We start from the raw sequence: 23,790 nt of genomic DNA on the forward strand, positions 1-23,790 counted from the left end.
CATGACATAAACAGGAAAGAAAAGAGGGAAATATTCATAAATAAGGAACCTGGGTGTTACCTGTAGCAACAGTTTTCAGATAGCAGTGTGATTTTTTTTATTTTTTGTTGGTGGAGTTTTGTTGGATTGATTTCAAGAGATGTAGTCTCTTTAATACTGAGCAATTCTCAAGAGCTGAACTTATTGTGGTATGTAAATTGTTCTAGGAAAACATTATCCACAAGAGTATAGGGCTCTTTTCTGAGTGAGTTCCACAACATACTCCATTTTCTGATGCAACAAATTAGGTGTTAGCAGAAATAAGCAAACTTCTCACAAAGTATGTGGTAAAGGTTTTCTTAGACTGGGGAGAGAGGTAGCTTCTTAATTGGCTTTTTAAACTTACTTCTTGAAGGCCTGCCACAAAGAAATGTATTTTGTAGGATTCCCCCTCCCCCTCACCAAACCCCTATGGACTGGCTTGAGAACACATGCATGCTTCATCTGTCCTCCAAGGAGACACCTACTCATCCAACGAAGGAGGGAAAATCCATGCTCTGTTCTGTCTGAAACATTTGTGGCATCATCCACAGCATCATAAGTCAAGCTTAAGTGTGTCTGCTCTGCAACCAAATCCATACCTAGGGAGAGAGCAGGATACAGAAAACAAATCTTGTGTTCTAGACAGGTGACACTTCCACCAGCACCCTAAGCCAGGTTATAACCATAATCTGTTTTACAGGCTCGGCGAGGTAAAAGGACAGGGCATCCCCCAGGGAGTGTGTGTTGGGCACTGAACTGGCAGGCCCTGGCAGAACTGCATTGGTTTAATACAGATTGTGCCACTTTAAAAGTGTAGCGAGAACCACTGCTCTCTGTACTAAAATAACCTCCCCACTCCTGCCCAACACAACACAGCTCTAGCACTGAGGTTGCCTGCACTCTTCCCTGGCAAGTGTTATACTGGCTCTGAGTGAAGAAGGTGCTGGGATTAAATAGGGAGGATCAAGGTGGAGTTCAGTGAATTTGTGGTTGCCATAGAAATAGGTGCAATCAGATATTGTGTGACAATCTAAGTCATCTCTTTAACTTGGGTAAAATAGGTAATTGGGAGAGAGAAAATCCATAGTGCAAGTCTTAAAAAAAAACAAAAACAAAAAACTAAAGAAAAACTGATTGGAAAAGAATCTCGGAGGTTGGACCTATGTTTTGAATTTAATTGTGTGCGGTCCTGTATGGACTAGTATTATATATTCTACGTCTTTGGATGGGCAATCTCTTTTAATTGTTAAGCCAGTTTGTTTCCTTGTCAGGTATTTAAGATGGGGTTTTGTTATATGAAGTATCGACACAAACGGATGCTCAGCATATTTTATTCATTGAGCAGATTTGTTAATTTCACTGGAATGGCAGTAATTATATCTCCTTATTGAATTTACAATAAAATTATTTTGCTATGAAGTGCTCCTGTAAATAAAGACGTACTGTACGTTTTGTTACTATCCAGTGTTAATTTGAATGGACTAAGAGTGTGGGCAGGAATTGTCATAGATCAGGCTCTTTTTGTGGTAGTACAGGATGAAAAATGCAACAGGAACCCCTGCATTGTGTGTGAAGATGTGCTATTTAGTATGAATTTGCCAGTTGAAGTGAAATACAAGCACATTTGAAAATAAAACGGAAGCACTTCTGAGACTATTTTCCCTATCCTATAATTCTGTTGCCATGCACCTCTTACACATGCAGGCTGAAACTAGGACAAGAGTCAAAAGTTTTAACATACCATGAGACGAGGCTGTTGTTGGGATATGTCTAGCCCAGCCTAAAGTTGGTGCTTGCTCTCTTGAGATTTGTGGACTCAGGAAGATCAGCTGGTTTAGAGAAGCTTCCAAACTCCAGGGTTCTGATTCAAATGTTAAGATGTTCACCTAGTGCTTCATTCTTCTAAATCAAATGTAATTATCGGTTGAGCTGTTATAAAAAGATTGATTAGAAAGAGTCTGGAATCTCACAAAGACGATCCTAGCATAGATGTTCCCTGCTACCCATCCTTTCTTCTTGGGGTCCATGCACTGTCTCCCAAATCTCTCTCTAAAATCATCTTGGTTTTTTTTGTTTTTTTGCTCCTGGAACTCCTTGGTTGGCTCCTGCACAGCCTGCTGGCATCTTCCCCAGAACAGACTAACCAGTTTCTATTCTCTTTGCCAGAAGAAGGCTTCCTCAGTAGAGCAGGTTGAAAAATTTCAAAACTTGCTGATTGGAGGGGGAAATGGGGCAAACTTTTCACAAAAACTCTTGCCAAACCAAAAATTGCTGTGTTATTTTTTTGGTTTTTTTAACCAGCTTGGTTTCATAGCACCTATCCTGTTAAACTCTGGATAAGATTGATTAACACCAGATTTTTCCCAATATCCTCTTTAAGTGGCTTGCATTCTGTATAACATTGGGCTCAGTTCTCCCGCCCTTCCTCACGCTAGATACTACCTTGCTTTGCAAGTTGCCTTGTTGGATTAAGGTGGTACCCAGCATGAAGAAGGGTAGCAGAATCTGGCCCATTAGGTTTTCAGCCTGGCGTATGAAGTAGTAGCTGAAGTTATTTAATATTTTGTGTTTCCTTTTTCTGCCTCTCCCTTGCGAAGTTTGGATCGCCATATGCAGACTCACCACGGACACCATAAACCATTCCGTTGCAAACTCTGCCCATTCAAGTCCTCCTATAATAGCCGTCTGAAAACTCATATACTCAAAGCTCATGCAGGTAAGTCTGTGTCAATTTTATAATGCAGCAGCTATAACAAATGTCTTACTCTTTGTTGGTCAGTGCCACTGTTACCAGTTAAACTTTCCATTTTGGGTGGGATTTTCAAAGGTGGTTCAGCATTAAATTCCCATTAAATTCTCTGCTCCCATTAAATTCAGTGAGAGTCTTAACATTGACTTCAGAGGGAGCAGAATTAGGCCAATACTGAGCATGTCTGAAAATCCCACACTTTTGTTTCTAAAAGTGTACTCAGTCATTCAGCTTCTAGTAATGGTGGCCAGACAAGTCTGATACTCACATGTTGATGATCTGCTGTTCTGATCTGTTTATATTTTAAATGACTCCTGAAATGAGCTGGGATTTGCATTTTGGACTGTCATGTGTTGGCTTCAATGTGCAAACTGAACTTGGAGCCAGATCCTCAGCTGGTTTAGACTGGCATAGCTCCATTGATGGAAATGGAGCTTATGCTGACTTACACAAGTTGAGGCGTGAAGTATTTTATAGACCTTTGACCTGTTGTATAGAATATGAACACTCAACCAACATGCTTATGATAGTTGGGAATTGGGAAAGTGATACAGGGGAGGGAAAGGATCACAGCAAAATATTGCACCGGTGACTGTCTAAAGGTACACAAAGATCTAAAGGAGACACAAGATCATTCAGAGACTGATCTTGATTTTCTGGCCTCAGCCATGTGACATATTTCTGCATTAAAAAGGTTCTCACAGGACTGGGGTCAATATCTACTTACTCCTTTGGCTACTGTTACAGCTTCCTTTTAATAAATAAAAAAAAAAAAGGTAAATTAAATCAAATGCAGATAAGTAGACTGTCAACCAGAACAAACCACCACACAGTAATCTAGCTATTTACTAAAACCCAACGGTGTTAGACATCTGTCAGTAACTACATCTCTGAACCTCCAGGGATTGCTCACATGGTCACATCTTGGTCTCATAGCAGTTCCTTCTGCCTGTTCTGCAGTGGCACAATTAATAAAATACAATTGGTTGTAGTCCACTAACAAGAAGTTAATCTTTCCTGTTAAATTCAAATAGATCAAAATTAACCTTGGATGAAGGGCAGCCAGGAGTCGCCTATAGTTTTGCTGCTGCTCTGCATTCTGTTTCCTATATTGATTGCAGATTTCACACTTGCATACCTTATCTTCAGTGACAGCATTCATGTCAGGCCCTGTTCTTACACCTCTCAGTATACGACTAGGCACTGTGAATTAGTTTTAACGTTTCTGACCTCACGCTGTGTGGTATTATGGGATGGTGTCCTTTGTACAGAATCCCATTTTAAGCAGCTACTTCAGTATGTATAGTCCCAATAAGTTTTCATGTGTGGAGGTGTCTGGGTGCTTTTTGTTGGCCGCCCATTTAGAATCAATCTCTCAAGCTGTTGTACGGTTGGGCTATTTTGTATTTCTTGTTTGAGCTTGCCAAAATTTTGTTTAAAAATTTGTAAGTGAGCCATATTTCCTCCAAACTCCTTTTTCCTGTAGATTCTTGATTTTGCTATATATAGGTGATCTTGAAACCATGTCTGCTCTGAGAAACTCCCTACAGGGCCTGTATCTCACATTATGCAGGTACTTTTGGAATTTCGTGGTCACTTTCTGGAGTGTAGGTGGCGCTTTGTACAATGGTTTGTGTAATAGAGTTTCCAAAGTTTCATGGTCTATTTCTGCCTCAATCAGTGTCTACCAAATAGACATTCATGAAACCGAATAATTGCTAGCCTTTTTTTCAATCTAAACATAGCTCTGTTGGGTTTATTCAGTCCTCTGGAAACATAAGTAATCACCTTCCGGGAAGGCTACCCCCTAACCCATGTGAGTTTGAATCAACCAATATCTTAGACTCTTTCTAATCTCAAAATATTCCAGTTTCAGCGCTTCCATGACAATTTTTTTTTTTTAATTCCCAAAACTTTTTCTCTCCCTGATCAGACCTGTGCTAATCTGAACAAATTTAGAAGTGAATTTGCTTAGATACGTTAGCCTGCTCCTTATTCTAGGTCTTTCCATTTGTACAGTTAGTTGCCTCCATCTTTCTGGCTCTAGTCAAACTCCGTTTGTCACAGAGTACGTACTTTACGTTCACTCCTATCTGGTATTCGTTCCTGTTCAATGTAATGTTCTTTCTTTTGGCATGTTACGGAATGTTATGTGGTGCCTCTCATTGTGGTGTTGTCTTCACCCCAAATCAGCAGATTGTTAAACCATTACTTCCACCCAATCCACATTCTAAATAATCTGGATCATGATGCTTTGGTACATCTCAGGATCTGAGACAGTCCCAGAGGGATATCATTTAAATATATATATCTGCAAAATGGGGAGCTGAAGATAGATCTTTGTAGTTTTTCTATCGTCAGATCTACCAAAAGTCTTGCCTTGCATCCAAAACTGAAAGTACTCTTACATTTTGAAGTCCTAGATCCAACCACCTCAGCTGTTCTCATAGAGTAGTGCTTATGTTTGAAACCTTATTCAAATCTTCTTGATCCATAACAGTACTTAACTTGTTTGAGTTCCTTATGATGTCCTTAATGTTAATAAAGTCAGTTGGTGCCTGTATTTATTCAATAACATCTAATTTTACCATATCACAAAGCTCATCCTTCTTGCTCACTGTATTTTGGACAGCATGCTGGTATCTATGTCAATGGGATGCATTATATCCTTAATGCATCCTGTCTCACTAAGCAACCAATCATATTCTGGAAGAATTACATTTGCATATTGTCTGTAAATGTGCTTTACACTTTTTATTAATCAGCATTTGCAGATGGGACCACATGGGAATTCTTGTTCCACTACTTCGTACTCTGAGTGGTCTGTCCTCCAGATACACCAGTATGGGCTTGCCAGGTGGTCTTATTTTGTGTCTTACACTAAAGAAGCTTAGTTGTTGTTGTTTTTTAATTTTAGCACAGGGTGGTCACTAACCTTTTCACGTATGCTTGCTGTGATTATGTTGCACTGAGCTCCAGTATATATTTTAAAATTCTCTTTTTTTGTGTGTATTTCCATGTCACAAACCCAATCTGTTAGAGAATCTTATTTTCTAAATTTATGAAGAGATCCCCCACTCAAAAGAATTGTTTCTGCATCTTCATTATCAAAGCTTTGTCCTCCAGCTAATATTCATAAATATTTTACACTTATTTTTGTTTTGTTTTTTTGTGGTTTGTTTGTAACCCATGCTTACTCGGTGTGGTGCTTTGTTCTCCCTTCCAGATAAGAGCGATACTTGCATATGTAACACCACAACCCTCGTGTTGGACAACTTTGCTTTTTGTTCCAATTGCCTCTGCACTTACTGCAAACAAATCTGGTCTCTGCAATTTGTTTATCCTTGTATTCCGTCTTTATGGCTTGGAATGTACTTAGAATTACTTTCACTTCTTCTTAATGCTTTCCATAACACAGTTTTTGCTAGCCTTGCAAATATCCACTTGTCCTAGTATTGTCATGTCCATTTCTTGTAATAACCTTACCTTGATCTGGTTATCACTTATACCACAAATAATTCATGCGACTTAGCTTTGTTACGTGATGACCAATGATCTTGCCTGGCAGCTGGTTTCATGTAAGGAAAATGTACCTTTCCCAAATTGCCTGGATTGGCGTATTCTTGAAGATTTTGAAGGATTTTGGCTAGCATCTTGTAATGCCCTTCATGTTCCTTCAGTAATGCTTCTGGACCTGCTACATGTAGCAGTATGGAGGATTCCACCCTCTTCAATTACTGTGAAAGGCCTCTTGCTTCCAAGAAAATTTGAAAGTCCCGTACCCACCTCTTCCAGCTGTCTTTCAGCTTCAGGGATTCAATCAGCTCCATTTCGCCAAAGATTGTTTTCTTCCAACACCATGCAACAAAGTTGTGATGCACGGGAGTGCTGATGAGAGACTGGCCTTTATTTGCTGGCCTCTAGTCATGTGGCAAGGGGGCCAGGGTTTCAAAAGGGCAATATCTTTGTCATATGGCAGGTGTCACTATCCATAGACTCCAGTACTGACTGTTCCAACAGGAAAATTGAATAGCTGGTTTTCTTTGGAACCAGTCTTGCACCAGATGAGTCAATGGGAGTTTTGCCATTGAGTTCAGTAGGAGAAGGATGGGGCCCCATTATTTCTTTTGTGAGCTGATGACTTGCCTGTATTTCGCTCACCCAGGTGAACATGCCTACAAATGCTCCTCCTGCTCATTTTCCACCATGACAATCAGCCAGCTGAAAGAGCACTCCTTGAAAGTGCATGGGAAAGCACTGACACTACCAAGACCCCGCATTGTCAGCCTTGTAGCCTCACTCGCCCAACACGCCTCCAAGAACCACACTCCTGCTGAAGAAGTGGAGGACTCTAATGGTAAGAGGTGCCTCAGAGCAAGAACCTAACTGTCTAAAGTGCTGTTTACCCACCCACCCACAGCCTGCCCCAAAGGCAGTTTCTATGGTCACTTTGTAAAGGAAAATCTGAAGTAGCTTCTAAAATATGAATAAATTTGTTTGATGTGATCTACAGAAGAACCTCACTAATTCATGCTCCTCTAACTTATCCAGCCCGTAACTGATACTCAGGGTATGTCAGGGTGTCTTCATTTCTCAGCAAAGTTTTATGGGGGAGATTTTTAAAGCCACAATTAGATTCTCAACTCCCACTGAGAATCAGTGGGAACAGGATATCTAACTCTCTATCTGTGCCTCTGAAAATCTCCCCCTAAAAGCTACAGGGTGTGTAGAAAAGAAGTCCAAAATATTGGCTGTATCAGGATGGTGGGTAAAGATGGTGAGTGAAGTAGAAGAGACATTATTTTCCCACCCTCCTGCCTCCCTTAAGCCCGTTGTAAAAGCAGCGTGCTGCTCAGGGCTCTGGGAATTTTGGTCAGTGTGCTTGAAAAGAGCAGATGCAGAACTGGAGTATGGATGCTATATAGGACACAGACCCTAGCAAGATTACAGGGAGAGAATGCAGCTGCAGGGTCAAGCTCCACATCTTGAACCCCCAGGCTGGCAAGGGAGTTGGTACTTAGGCAAGAAACTACTATGGTTCCCAAGTGAGCCATATTGACAAGGAAAAAAGATGCACAAGGAGCTGGGCAGAAGTCCCAGCTCTCTGGTGATCTTCAAAGGTTGTCTGGGATTTTCCTCAGATCAGATTTTCCATGGAAGAGTTAGAAAGGAAGGAATGGAATATTGTTCTGAATATTCCATAGAATGGTCTGACTATTTGGGTTTGTTTTGTTGAAACAAAAAGTTTCATTTCTAAGGGGGAATGGGGAAGAATGAAAGAGGACTAAACCCAGAGGCAGAAACCCCAAAAGACTAAAATAGAAACTAAATTTTTCAGAGAAAACTTGTAAAGATGTGAACAGCACAAACATGTTCCAAAAAGGCTGTTTTTCTTTTTTCAAAAACACCTTTTCAATGATACAGTTTTGACCAGCCCCGTTCAGATCCCTTCCTGTCACAGGATGGTGTCTGGAACTAGGCAGGGAATACTGACTGAGCTTCTACTGATATCATTTTTGCTAATACTTTATTCACTGGACTAGTTAGTATCTCTGGTGTGCATTATTGCGTTTTTAAAAAGTATTTCTCTGACTCTTCAGATTTCAAAACTCAGTCATTATCAATGGCTCTACCAATCTTTAATGTGAATTAGCAAGGTTCTAATGATGAAGGTATTAAGAGATGCGTAGAGACAATGTTATGGGCTTTGGAAGGATGATGCATTTGCTTTCTGTTGCTCACACTCAGAGCTCCAAGTCATGATTACAGGAGCAAGGCATGAATTACAATTATTCTTTGTAGCCTGTTATGTTTTCAATATTGTAGTATTTTTATTTTGAAAGAGGAGTACATATTAGTTAAAGGGTTCTGGTTTAAAAAGTTTTAGGTACACTGAAACTCACTCATTATCATAGGAGGTCTCTGTTAAACAGTCCAGATTTGTGACCAGAGGCCAAGACACAATTTGTCCCAAATAGCTTGATTATCTTTAAACTAGGTTAATAGTTAAATGACTTTGAAAATAATAAAAGCCACCAGCAGCCAATTAGAAGAACAAAGGTGAAGTAATAATCATATGAACATTCTCAGCATCGCTTGGGAAGGGAATAATATGCTTTAAGTAATTTTCTTGACATTGCAGAGTTGGTTACAGACCAAATTAATGATCGCTATGCTTTGGATATGGTTTGTTTTGGATTTTTAGAAGTGGCTGAATAGAGTTCCATGTAACTCAGACCTGTAAGCTGCAGGTGATATGTGGAATAGATAAATGATTGGTCAGAATAATGGAAAGCAGGCAGTCCATGTGCAAGACGCTATTATGCCCCACTGGGGGAAGTATTAAGTGGGGTTCGCACAATACAGAGTAGTTGGACCTCCACTGTTCTAACATATATAAATAACCTTCCCCTGGGCTGGCTATAATCTAGTTAATTTGCTGATGACACAAAATTGGATCAGTACGAGGGTACGTCGCAAACATGGATACTGTATCAAATGAATTTGGACTTGTTTCATGAATCAGTAGCTATATAGCAACAAAGTACATTTGAAAGCATATAAATCAGGCCCAGTTACTCTGCACGTGCGTTGAAATGAATGGAACAGAACTAGAGCAGGATGGCTTGAAAGAGACGTGGGAATGGGAAATGTGGAGCCTCAAAGAGTAAATTAAAGAAGGGGGAGGTAGGAGGGGTGCACAACCAAAATAGCGAAATGCACATTTGACACAGCCTTGCTGGAATAAAATGGTTCTGTGACGAGCGCCCAGTAGAAATTTTGCTTCCAGTTCAGGCAGAAGCTGTTTCCCAAAGCACCACTTTTAAAGGTCCAAAGAAACACATTTAGGCTGATACATGCATTCCAAGGCAGGAAGGAATTTAAATCTGTATGACTCATTTATTTTAGCTTTTTCTTGGGAGCAATGAGCACAGCTTTACAGTGTATGTCCTGGAGCTGGGAAGTTTGAGTGAGAGTAGACTTCTAGGTCACTCTCGGTGGTCCGGTCCTTGTTGGCTGTGTCATCAGTAAAAAGAAGTTCCAGTGCTGGTATAAACTGGTCCAGGTCAGCAGTGAGCAGTGGTTTGGAGGTCTGTGGTGAAATGAACAGATGAACTGTGGTGGTGGTGAGGCTGAGGCCTAAACAGGCATAGAGCCATAACTGCCCTCTCAATTCCTAGAGGTGTAGGCCTTGCAGGTCAGCATTGAGTCTTATTAATGAGACAACATGGGAAGCTGATCCTATTTGTACCATACCTGGGTTGTGGAAGGGGGACTTCTACATGTGCACAGTGTTTCTGGTATAGAAGGTGACTGTCACCATGATATCAGGTGCTCCTTAAATGGGAATCGGCCAGCTGAAAGAGCACTCCTTGAAAGTGCATGGGAAAGCACTGACACTACCAAGACCCCGCATTGTCAGCCTTGTAGCCTCACAGTAAGCACAGAATTCCCCCCCCACCCCCCAAAAAACTATTTATTATTTAGGAAGTTTTAACAGCTTGCCATGTAAATATCAGAGACAAAACAATACTCATTGCAATGCTGAGCTTTTGTTTAGAGAAACATTATACAGCAGTATGATCATCAGAGCTCTCAATTTAACAGGGTTTTACCACGTTAGTGAGCATCTTTACACTACCCCCAACATATCAGTGACATCTCTGAATACACACATTGACCTGACTAGGCATGTCTGTCTAATGTTAATATTTAAAAAAAAAAAATTGGACAGGAAGCACCAAATTCTTTCAACAAACAAAAATGAAAGTCCTGTGTAAATATTGTACATTAAAGTGCAGTCTTGTGTGTAGCATAATCACTGTATTATGTTGCTGTTTTAAACAATCTTATTTAACCTTTTTATTACTGACCTTGGCACAAAAAGCGGGAATGTGCTAATAAAGTTTGCGGATGACACAAAGCTGGGAGGTATTGCTAACACAGAGAAGGACCAGGATATCATACAGGAAGATCTGGATGACCTTGTAAACTGGAGTAATAGTAATAGGATGAAATTTAATAGTGAAAAGTGCAAGGTCATGCATTTAGGGATTAATAACAAGAATTTTAGTTATAAATTGGGGACACATCAGTTGGAAGTAACAGAGGAGGAGAAGGACCTCGGAGTATTGGTTGATCACAGGATGACTATGAGCCGCCAATGTGATATGGCCGTTAAAAAAGTTAATGCAGTTTTAGGATGCATCAGGCGAGGTATTTCCAGCCAAGATAAGGAGGTGTTAGTACCGTTATATAAGGCACTGGTGAGACCTCATCTGGAATACTGTGTGCAGTTCTGGTCTCCCATGTTTAAGAAGGATGAATTCAAACTGGAACAGGTTCAGAGATGGGCTACTAGGATGATCCGAGGAATGGAAAACCTGTCTTATGAAAGGAGACTCAAAGAGCTTGGCTTGTTTAGCCTATCCAAAAGAAGGCTGAGGGGGGATATGATTGCTCTTTATAAATATATCAGAGGGATTAATATCAGGGAGGGAGAGGAATTATTTAAGCTTAGTACCAATGTGGACACAAGAACAAATGGGTATAAACTGGACACCAGGAAGTTTAGACTTGAAATTAGATGAAGGTTTCTAACCATTAGAGGAGTGAAGTTCTGGAACAGCCTTCCAAGGGGAGTAGTGGGGGCAAAAGACATATCTGGCTTTAAGACTAAGCTTGATAAGTTTATGGAGGGGATGGTATGATGGGATAGCCTAATTTTGGCAATTAATTTGGCAATTGATCTTTGATTATCAGCAGGTAAGTATGCCCAGTGGTCTGTGACGGGATGTTAGATGGGTTGGGATCTGAGTTACTATAGAGAATTCTTTCCTGGGTGCTAGCTGGTGAGTCTTGCCCACATGCTCAGGGTTTAACTGATCGCCATATTTGGGGTCGGGAAGGAATTTTCCTCCAGGGCAGATTGGCAGAGGCCCTGGAGGTTTTTCGCCTTCCTCTGCAGCATGGGGCACGGGTCACTTGCTGGAGGATTCTCTGCAGCTTGAGGTCTTCAAACCATAATTTGAGGACTTCGATAACTCAGACATAGGTTAGGGCTTTGTTACAGGAGTGAATGGGTGAGATTCTGTGGCCTGCGTTGTGCGGGAGGTCAGACTAGATGATCATAATGGTCCCTTCTGACCTTAAAGTCTATAAATCTATGAGTCTATGTAATAATAATCCAGATAAAGGGCCAAATCCACAGCTGTGACACTACTGAGCGTCAGTGGAGCTACGCTGCTTTACACCGTTCCTTCTGGTTGTTTTGAATTAGAAAGTCGGCTCCTGGATAGTGACTGGCATGCTTGTAAAATCATGACATCACAAGAATAAGGAGACTCAAAACTAAGCATTTGAGAGTTTGGGTTTTTGTTTTTGTGTTTTGTCAAACCGTTTTTTTTGTGTTTGGTGAGTTTCTTCAAACCTCTCTTTCACTTCCAAGTCTAAGGAGCACTTTGGAGAAAGGACGTCTTTGGCTCTGTCTCTAGTAAGGCAACCCACACTAGTTTGTTACAGCAGCACAAACTCGTCATGTAGACGTACCACTCTGGTGCAAAGTGGGGCTTTACATCTGTGCAGCTTAATCCAGTAATACACAGAAGTTACACTGGTGTACCTATAACAAGTGCAAATTTCCTTACTGTAGGCAGGGCCTGAGTTACAGATTAATTACCCCTTCTTTCAGGGTGAGAGGTCAGACTACTCATGCTCTGAGATCCTCCAGCAAAACTAGGGAAAGCCTGATTGGACTTTCCAAGGCAGTACTACACCCTGCTCCATCCCTTTTAAAGATGGGAGGAAGCATAAATCTTTCAGTTTGCCTGCAAGTAGTTACACTAGGCCGGGGCTTAAGTGTTTACAGGACTGAGCCTCAAAATCCTAGATGCCTTCATTCTCCCCAAGGGAAGCTTCTGAGACCTGTAAATTGAGCTGTGTCTTCCATGCAAATTCCAGTCCTAAACAAATATCTTTGGAAGTTGAAGGCAATGTTACTTCATTTTAAAAAGGAGAGAGACAGAAGTACACGAATGGGTCCTATAACATTTAAAACATTTAAAAAAATACCCATCAGCTTAATAAATGGGTTGGCATAATAATTTTATTATTATTTCATGCACATTGTACTTAAAAGCTAAGTCATCATGGCTGCTCACCCATGCTCACTTTGAGTAATACTTATTTTTTTGAATAGCCTGATTGGGTTTTCGTGGGACGGCAGAGAAAGATACTACTCTATATAAGTAAGGTTGGCAGAGTCTGGAGATACCCTTTGAAAGCAATACAATGCACTTTATGCATGCTCCTGCGACTCAGTGGCCATCCCCTTCCCTCCATGCATGCCAAGAAAAATATTTGCCCATCATAAATACAGGCACACATTACAGAACACATACAGAGTCAGTAATGTTCAAAACAGAAGCTTTTTTGAGTTTTACTTTATAGTATGCATCAGTGTGATCACTTTTTTTTTTTTTAGCAGCAACTCAAAACAGACCCAACACCTCAGTGTCAAAAATAAAAAGCAGATGCAATGATAATTAAATTCACTAAGTAGCAGTATCTGAGCTCCTTCATTGTCCAAAGCACCCAATCCCATGTATTCCAGCTCTTCTTGAACTTTATTTTCCCTTTGATAAAGGCCATTGCCTCATCTGGAGACTGAAATATAAAGATGTGTCTGTCTTGATTCACCGGAGCCTGGCTGGGCACAGAACTGCTCAACTGAGTTCCCTCTTTTAAGCTGTTGTCTGAAAGGTGCAAATCCATTTTTTTCCCCTTCCCATCCCCTTTTCAGAAGTGATGCTGCATAGTCAGGAAAAATACCTATCTCATGCTCTTTGACAGCTGAAATCCCCTTGGGCTCAGAGGGCCTTCCAAATATTTATTAGAGGGAGTTGATGTGGCAGCAGAACCACACAAGAAGCCTGGGTGAGGAGAGGGGTTCTCAGAAGACCAGCAAGACAAGAACAGATCCATTGAGTTGCACATAGCTAGTGATCCACGTTTCCCACAAAAAACAACTACAGCTTGTCCAGGCAGATCCTTCAGCAACTTCAGCTGCCCCTTGATTTTTTGTGTAGGCCTTAGTTTCTAGCTCATCTTTTATCTTAGGTGCAGTGTTGTCCTCCTTCAAAGTGTTTTAATAGCCTCCTATCCAGAGGTCTCTAAATCTATCATTCCTAAGGCCAGTCGTTTAATTTTCACTTCAGTTATTTCTCTAATTTTATTTGTTTGTTTGTCTTGCTAGTAGCAGCTAGTGTTTTTTGGATGTCATGCAGTCTTTTTTTATATAAGGATTCCATACTTGTAGTCTATTACATTGTTAAGTTTCAGAAGACTGGTATCAGAGTACGTTTCATAGGAACATTGTTGCTGTGGGAACATGGAAGTATCCTTTTTGCTGCATGGGCCTCACAGTTTTTGAAAGAAACCCTTTGAAGTTGGCAGTCCTTTATTTGGCTTCCGTTTGATTGGGAAGGCACAGAACCAGTGAGGACAAAAGTGCAAGTTCAAACAAAGCTTAAGGCATAATTGCTTAAATTGCAAGGGGAGTTGGATGTGCAACTGCACAGAATATGTTTGGTGATCAGATAACATGGTGTGATGAACATGCTATTAAAACAAGTGGATGTCTCCATGTGCACATGCACAGTCACATTTGAGAGGTATATGCACATTTGATACTGAACTCTTAGGGTTATTTTGTGTATATTTGTGCTGATTTCAGTGAAAGTGCGAGTCAGAACAGTTACTGCCCTTGCACAGTAAAAGACTCAGTTGTTACTAACTTAGGTCCCAGTTAAAGAAAGCACTTAAGCATGTCCTTAACTTTACAGACACACAGTGGGCATATTGAACTCTAGGAAAGTACTTACAGTGCATGAAGTTAAGCATATGCATAATTCTTTGCTCAGGTCCTTAATTTTGCTGGTTTAGTGTTGGACTTTTTTTCATCTAAAAAACCACTTTGGGTTTGATTACTACTCTCCTAAAATGTATCCTTTTTAAAGCAAAACACTTTGCATTTATTTAGAGTAGAGAAACTCCTAAAATGGAGAATTGCTTATGATTTTTCTTTTCTTTTTGTCTTTGCATTATTACAACTTAAAGATGTTCAGATAGACTTAAAACAACAAAGCAAAAACTTTGAAGGCTGAAATAAATAAAAATATTTCTTTTCTTAATGGTTTCGTACAAAGCTCTGGTCTTACATCAAATGTTTACTACAAAGTCAGAAACCACAGAAGATGGTGGTTTAGTGGCTTGATTAAGATGGACAGACCTTAACTATAGTTCTGATTAAGGGCACTGCTGCAGTGTACAACTCCTTTATGCATTCTTATATTTTATACCCAACCCAAAATTTGAATGAAAAAATGTGTGGCTAATGTATTGCATTATGATTCTGAAAGGAAGTTAGCCAGGAGACTTAAATGATTTTTTTTCAGGGTGGTGACATGTAAAATTGTATATGCAAGCCTGAGGTGGTCATAGGAAGCTATTTCCCCAATAAAATTGGTTGAGGGTTTTTTTTCGTTTGTTTGTTTTGTTTTTTTAATTATTTTTAAACTAATGCTCTGTGGTTCACTTTAAGCCAGCAAGTGCATTTTGACAGTATTATACAGATTTGTAAAGTACACAAGAGGGACACATCTTAATCACCTTTCAGAGAGTGAGAGAGAAGCTGAAGGGAAAAAAGTAGTCAAAAGGTATGGAGAATGACAGTGATTGCTTAAAAATAAAACACTTCGCTTTCACTATCACTTAAAAAATCCAAACAAACCAGCCTGAAAATAGCAAAGGTGCAGCTTCCAAAATCATTCGGCATTGGTCTAACTTTGCTACCATTGAAGTTAATGAGCGTTTGCTCTGAGGAGCTGCCACACTCTCTCAATCCTTCCTGTGTTTGATGATGGCCCAAAATGCAGTACAAATGATGCCAGTGCTAGAATTCCGATTAGAGCAAAGCCTTTGTATCTATTTGGTTGCCTGAGGTCGCACGGGAAGGAGTGGCTCCAGTATGTCATCCCCCTGTGTTCAGACTAGGGTGCCAACTTTGTAATATTTAAAAACCGGACACTTCAGCAGGAGTGCCAGAACCTCCTGAGGCCGCGCCTCTTCCCTTCCAAGGCCCCACCTCTTCTCCCAAACCCCCAACCCCATTTGCGCCTCTTCCCTCTCCACTCCCAGTTGCTCGCTGCTTTTCCCCTCTTCATAGAATCTCAGGGTTGGAAGGGACCTCAGGAGGTATCTAGTCCAACCCCCTGCTCAAAGCAGGACCAAACCCAACTAAATCATCCCAGCCAGGGCTTTGTCAAGCCTGATCTTAAAAACCTCTAAGGAAGGAGATTCCACCACCTCCCTAGGTAACCCATTCCAGTGCTTCACCACCCTCCTAGTGAAAAGGTTTTTTCTAATATCCAACCTAAACCTCTCCCACTGCAACTTGAGACCATTACTCCTTGTTCTCTCATCTGCCACCACTGAGAACAGCCGAGCTCCATCCTCTTTGGAACTCCCTTTCAACTACCTGAAAGCAGCTATCAAATCCCCCCTTCACTCTTCTCTTCTGCAGACTAAACAATCCCAGTTCCCTCAGCCTCTCCTCGTAAGTCATGTGCTCCAGCCCCCTAATCATTTTTGTTGCCCTCCGCTGGACTCTTTCCAATTTTTCCACATCTTCTTGTAGTGTGGGGCCCAAAACTGGACACAGTACTCCAAATGAGGCCTCACCAATGTCGAATAGAGGGGAATGATCACGTCCCTCGATCTGCTGGCAATGCCCCTACTTATACAGTCCAATATGCCGTTAGCCTTCTTGGCAACAAGGGCACACTGCTGACTCATGTCCAGCTTCTCGTCCACTGTAACCCCTAGGTCCTTTTCTGCAGAACTGCTACCTAGCCACTCGGTCCCCAGCCTGTAGCGGTGCCTGGGATTCTTCTGTCCTAAGTGCAGGACTCTGCACTTGTCCTTGTTGAACCTTATCAGGTTTCTTTTGGCCCAATCCTCCTTCCCCTGTTTCTCTCCCCCCTTCTCTCAGGTTGGGAGGGACTCAACTGTGGAGCTGGGGCATGGAGCTGTAGCCGCCCGACGCAGGTGGGTGGCGACCTGGCTGAGTAGGGGCTGGCACGGGTTATAACCGGGTGCCTCCCCGCCTTCTCCGCCTGCATTAACCAGACTTTTTGTGTCTGGTCAGTAGATCTGACCAGACACTGTCAGGTCCCCTTTTTGACTGGAAAGTCCAGTCGAAAAGCAGACACCTGGCCACCTTAGTTAAGGCCCTTCATTATTGCTGCTTTGCACTGCTCTAGCACCTTCCATCAAAGGATCTCAAAGAGCTTTGTAAAGGACCGTCAGCTTTATGTCCATTTGATGTGTGAGGACATAGGTGCACAGAGGTTCATATCAACATTTTTGCACCTGGGTGCCTAAAGTTTTGGCACCTACATACTTATTTAGGCATCTGAATATGTAGTTTGATTCTTCAAGTGTCAGTGAGATTTTAGCACCAAAATGTGGCACTCGTGTTTGAAAATATTGACTAAAGTGGCTTGACTAAGGTTGCTCAGACAACTTCCTGTTCCTCTTTCTGGTTTTAGAATTGCACCCAGGCCAATTGGAGGGGCTGGACATCAGGCCAATCAGTGTGGCTGGACACTAGGCCAGTTGGTGGAGCTGGACATTGGCTCCAATCAGGAGCTTTGTGGGCAGAGTTCTGCCAGTCTCCTCCCATGCTGGTTCTGGAGAGCTGTCGGGTGGCAGTCATGGTCTGGGTGCTGCTTGGGGACTTGTGGGCCCAAATTCAAGACCCATGATCCTTCACACCTTGCCCCGGTGTCCACTATTAATCTTGATATTCTCCAGAGCAAGTTTAGTCATGGTAACAGGAGTTGCCAGACTGGATCGGACTGGGTGGCCAGCTAATCCAGAGGAAGGTGCAAGAAACCATGTAACGGACAGTTAAGGAATAAGGGAGGGATAGCTCAGTGGTTTGAGCATTGGTGTGCTAAACCCAGGGTTGTGAGTTCAATCTTTGAGGGGGCTGCTTAGAGATCTGGGGCAAATATCAGTTCTTGGTCCTGCTAGTGAAGGCAGGGGGCTGGACTCAATGACCTTTCAAAGTCCCTTCTAGCTCTAGGAGATAGGATATCTCCATTTATTTATTTATAACCTGCTCTTGGGGGAAGTTTCTTTCTAACACCCAATAGTTAGACACTATCTTAAGCCTTGAAGCACAGGGCTTAAATATAGAAATGCAGTTCAGTTACTGCAGTTTGTATATATACACACACAAACATGCACACAGATCCAGAATAATGAAGAAACATTTAAATACTTTGTGTTTGATGATCATAGAATATCAGGGTTGGAAGGGACCTCATGTAGTCCAAGCCCTCACTCAAAGCAGGACTAATCCCCAGACAGATTTTTGCCCTAGATGGCCCCCTCAAGGATTGAAATCACAATCCTGGGTTTAAGCAGGCTAATGCTCAAACCACTGAGCTATCCCTCCCCCAAATGATCATGCTTATTAAACAGGAAGGGAATTGCAGAGCAGACTAAAATAAGTCTGAGATGATTACAAGTTCATAAGACACACCTCAGCCCGTTACACTTGGAATGAGGAATGAATGGTGGATGGAAATTTACATAAATTAAGAAACTAACTATTATTGATCACGGCCAATCGTTGAATGGTTAAATCTGTATCTCACTAGATCTACCTAGTGTCTAACCTCTCTGCTTTGCTTTCTCCATCTAGTCCTAAGTGTCACAATTCATCCCTTGTATAACTTCATTTGCCACACTGGAGCTGCACCATGAATGCAATTGGTCAAGAGATTAGAAATAAATGGACAACTTTTATTGTAAAATCTTTGGAGATAGTGTGTGTATTGAGATCTGACATTTGAAATACAAATAAGTTTTGTTTATTTCTAAGTCCTACCACACTGTGTAATTTTTATCACTTGAATAACAAACTGTGTAAACACATGGTTGAAACCTGACCTATGTATTGAACTGTTAAGCCAGTACATCCAGGTGGCAGCATACTCCCAGCCTACTGCAGTGCTCATACTTTAAACAGCAGTCTCTGACTAAACAGAGATGCCACACTCTCAAGCAGGTAATTCAAATGTGTAAAGTTATTCAGCATGCATCAATCCTATATAATGAGGAAAATCACAGTGAAGAAAGCCCATTCTATGCTAGAATTCCTCTCTGGCCTGACAAATACTAAGTAGGGAGCATGTTGCAGAGAAACGATTGGAATAACCTGAGTTTTAAAGAATGGAAATGTGCTTGGCATAAAATAATAATAAACAATTTTTTGAAGTAAAGCTGAAGGATAATAAGCTAAAAATAAAACCAAGAAAGCAGCTTGGGAGAGGGGGAGGGATAAAGAAGCAACAGAATTAATGGCCCTGGACTGAATGAATACACAGAGAGCAGTGTCCTTTCCTACCTAGAATTGATCATTCCAAAGCAGCACTTTTGTAGAGCAGCATAGGGATGCAGATAGTGCTGCTGGCCATGTTGTACCTACTCTGTGGATAAATAGAGGCCTTGAGTGCCAATGTTAATAGAAATTCCTGGCAGTACAGGAAACTTTAGAATAGGAGGGGACAGGAAGCTCTTTGGTTGGTCCCCTCCCTGCAGATAAAAATAATATGGTGCAACTTCTTCCTCCAATTACTTTTCTCTCTTCTGAAATGTTTATAGTTCCCATTGCTTTTCCTTGTAATTGATTATATAGTGTATTATTACTACTGTATACCTGATCCTGTGCCCAGTGAAAAATCAATTGGAGAACTCCCATAGACTTCAATGGGGAGCAGTATGGGTCCCTCGCTGTGTTTAAATAATTTTACCTTCTGAGTTTCACCTTCTAAATTCCTTTTGTTATTTTCCTCTCCTTAGATTAAGTGCATGTCCTTTCTAAGTGATTTTGACACTAGCACAAGGAGTTGTGCAACATCTATCCTCTCTTCGTTGCGTTCAGAATTACGTGTGTGTCTATAACTCAAAAGAAAAAAGGAGATTAAAAGTTACAAAGGAGCATGGATATAGTCTCTCCAGCCTTTTTATTTGAACAACTAAGATCCTACAGTCTGTGTATCTTTCTGGTTGCCCTCTGCTGTACCTTCTATACATCTATAATATCCTTTTTAATGTTAAAAAAATGTCCAAAACTCATCAAACCGTTCCAAATGTGGTCTTGATACACAGTGCTGGAATAACTTCCTCCAGTGCATGTTCAGTTCTCCCTTTTATGTATGTATGTATGTATTTTTTTTTTTTTAATGCATCCTCAAATGTCAATTGTTTTTCTCTGCTGCATAAAGCAGTTTGTGGCAGGTTTTTGTTTTCATCCCCTCAGATCTTTCTTCTGGTTATTTCTTGGCAATGCCTAAATGTTGAGGGCCTGATTGTCATTTACACCAGGGCCACTTCAGTGTTGTTCTATCAGTGTAAAGGGGCCCCTTTGTGTAAATGAGAATTAAGCCCAAAAAACCCGGTCATATTAAATTTCCTTGCACTCTCAGTATTTTCCACAAGCATCCATGCTTCAAGTCTGTGTTGAATCCTCAGTCTTCTCACCCTCTTCCTCCCCCACTATGTTTCATCTTCAGAGTGTTTCACTCTCCCACATATTCCTGCTTCAGGTCAGTGATGTGCGGCATCAAGTGAACAAACGTGTGTCATCTTAGTGATCCCTGTGGAACTCCACTTCCCCACCTTCCCACTTCTCATGCTGTTGCTGCTACATGAGTAGAATATCCTCTCACCGCTGCCTAAGCTGATACTTGGAGTCTGGTTGAGTTTCAGTGGGATTCATATTTTGAAATTACAAAGACTCTTTTCAAAATCCCAACTTAACGTACTTTTACTTGCTCCGTGTCTGGTATCGCATCTTGACTTGGTTTCTTCCTTAGAGAAGAAACCGTTTGCTTGTATTTTTTCTTCCTCAAAAAAAATCTGACTGTTCCTTATTACAGTCTTCCCTTTGTGAATAACTTTCTAGGGCTTCCCCGTTATAGGCTCTCCAATATACCCCCAATGCTGAAGTTGCTCTTCCTGTTCTGTATTGTCTTGGATCTTTCCATGGTATCCCATTTGCTTCTTGATCTAGTTCATCATCCCATTTTTGCCCAAAGAGACTTTTAAATACATGTTGAAGTGTCCCAATCTCTCACACTTTCTTTGTTCAAAACTCTGGAGCTGTATAAGAGCGTCTCCAACTGCCGATGTCTTATTTTATTTCATTCCTCAACCCTCTACAAGAAGATGATCAGTGACTTTGTAGTTTCTGTTCTGGTATGAATTTTACAGGGAAATAATGTCTTTATTTTTATCCGTCTCTCTCTCTTTGGTCATTGATCTATCTCTTGCTATCACTTAGAGGCTGGAGTACTCTTCTTCCTCATGTACTCAGTCTATTGCATCTCTTATGCAATATTCTATTCTCCATCTCTGGCCCAGATTCTGGAAGCACTGAAGCATATTTTTAATGTTAGACACGTGTAGCCCACTGACTTCAGTGTCTGAAAGACTGGGGCACTCATTTGTATTTTATTTTTAGTTTAATTGTGTGATCTTCCTACTGCTTCTCTGTGCCTGATGCTTAAACATTTTGCATTTGTATCTCTTAGCCTAAACTGGTGTTTGCTCTGATGTGTTTGTGTCGATTGACAGATTTTGTATGTTAGACTTCTGTATGATATTTCAACTTGATTTTCTTGGATTTTCAAGTAAATAATAATATCCTGGGATGAAAAATTAAATTTATTTTTCCTTCCTCAAAAATATTCTATTTTTTCCTTTTATTAAATTAAAAAAACCCATTTTTATGCACGTTGGCGCACACATATTAATTTGCCCAAGACTGGCTATGGAAACTTGGGAATTTTCATTCTTATCTAGTATTTACTGCACTTTTTTAATATTTTTTCCTAGTATTTCTCTAGTTTTCCCACAATTCCATAGTATATGTATGAACCTGTTGTTTTCTCTATTGCATCTCTTCCACTTGCTTATTTCAGATATGCTTAATTTCTTTTGGAATAAAGAAATCCTGTTGTACCTTACATATTATATTTATTGTTAATATGTTGTGTTAATACAAAAGAGTTTTCTCATTCTCTCGAGTTATGGAAGTCCAGGTGTTTCCCCATAGACCATAATTTTTAACGAACTCTGTAAACAGTTAATGCCATTGTGTATGGCTGTACACACCAGGTATGGTACCATCAGCCAACCATGTGTTGCTCTTTCCAGTGTAAAAAGCAGTAACCAGTCACAACACTGTTGTTTTTCTGTGTTGCTAGGACCTCCTAACTGGGATGGCCAATCTTACTCCTTCCTTTCATAGGCCTCTTTAATAGGGCATCCGGTATGCACTGGCCAAAGTGTTGCTGAAATGATCTGATTGCATATCCTCCGGACACTTTGAGTCAACTTTTCGAAAGTGCCTGAGTTACACTTAAAGCCAATGAGATTTAAGCTCCAAAGTGACTTAGGTGCTTTTGAAAATTTTATCCTCCAATGGTTAGGAAATGTGGTAGGCATCGATGCACAAATATAGTTAACACATGGCTGTGTTGAATATCCTCACAGCAACCCTTCTCCATCCCACCCTCCAACTTGTGCTGCATATAACCAGCTCAGATGATCACTTCACCATGTATTAAGAGCACATTGTTTACTTATAGATGGGATTTTCAGAAGCAATCTGTGCTGACCTAACTGCTCCCTTTGAAGTCAATAGTAAAACTTCCATTGATTTCACTGAGAACAGAATTAGGTCAATGCTGAATATCCCCTCCTATAATATAGGCAGGAACTGAGTTATCTGCTAGTCTTATGGTACTGTCTCTGCAGTTGGCCTATTGGAAAATCTTACAGGTTACATTTCAAGTCACAATATTTCTACTGTACCCGTTGTTCTTCCAAGGTTTGTTGTCTCAGTTACTCCAATTCTTCCTTAATTGGAGTGGCTACTGCTGCTCTTCTTTTATGTCTGAACATTCTATAGTTTATCTCAAACTTTTGAAGTGGGATAGTATGTCCTGTATGTCCTTTGTGTAAAAATCGTTGTTAAAAGCAAATCTCTTTGGTGTTTGTTTGAATATTTGACTATTTTGCCCCGGTTGATTTGTTGCTTGCCAGTCACATTTCGGTGCAGTTTCTGAGATATGTGTACAGAAGTGTCCCATGTTTTCTTTGTCATGTTAGCCATTCTCATATTTTGGAGTTGTTTTTTTAAAATGTGCTAGTTTTTCTTATTACATGCTCAGCCCTCGTTCATGGTTGTTTTTCCTTTTATGAATCTTCTAGGGCCTCCCTTTTGGCTTTCTGTATTCTGTATTTAATATAATTTTCTAACTGCTCCCTGTCTGCTGAATGTCTTTCTTTTTCTTGCTGGGCTTTGATGCAAACTTGAGATACCCTTTTTCTTTACTTTCTTCAAACCTGGATTGCAGGATGCTCTGTCTACTCTGGGCTGAGATTGCAAATGCCTTTTGGGAGTTTGCCCAACCCAGCTTCTCCTCTGGGTGCAACAAAAGGCTGGCGTGTAATTTGCATCATTAGTGGGGTCCTACCAAATTCATGGTCCATTTTGGTCAATTTCATGGCCAAAGATTTTTTAAAAGTCAATTTCATGATTTCAGCTATTTAAATCTGAAATTTCACAGTGTTGAAATTATAGGGGTCCTGACCCAAAAAGGAATTGTGAGGAAATGGGGGTCGCGGTACTGCTACCCTTACTTCTGCGCAGCTGCCGGCGGCGCTGCCTTCAAAGCTGGGCACCTGGAGAGCAGCTGCTGGCCGGGAGCCCAGCTCTGAACTGCCACCAGCAGCAGTGCAGAAGTAAGGATGGCATGGTATGGCATTGCCACCCTTCTGCGCTGCTGCCTGCAGAGCTGGGCCCTCAGTCAGCAGCCGTCGCTCTCCGGCTGCCCAGCTCTGAAGGCAGGAATGCAGAAGTAAGGATGGCATGGTATGTA

At 41.0% G+C, this 23,790-nt stretch overlaps 1 protein-coding gene across 13 annotated transcripts in view; it reads left to right on the plus strand.

The window, feature by feature from the left end:
- Positions 1–23,790, plus strand: part of ZNF462 (zinc finger protein 462) — a 108,526-nt gene that overhangs the window by 57,660 nt on the left and 27,076 nt on the right. For 10 of the 13 annotated variants that reach the window (XM_039543612.1, XM_039543611.1, XM_039543606.1 and 7 more), the window contains 2 exons: positions 2,619–2,737; positions 6,936–7,127. In XM_039543612.1, the coding sequence (XP_039399546.1) occupies positions 2,619–2,737; positions 6,936–7,127 (311 nt within the window). Of the gene's footprint in view, positions 1–2,618; positions 2,738–6,935; positions 7,128–23,790 lie in introns of those variants that run through there. The other 3 variants (XR_005600201.1, XM_039543616.1, XR_005600200.1) reach the window with 2 other exon arrangements.

Source organism: Mauremys reevesii, linkage group 6, assembly GCF_016161935.1.
Source record: "Mauremys reevesii isolate NIE-2019 linkage group 6, ASM1616193v1, whole genome shotgun sequence".
NCBI classification, from domain to species: Eukaryota; Metazoa; Chordata; order Testudines; family Geoemydidae; genus Mauremys; species Mauremys reevesii.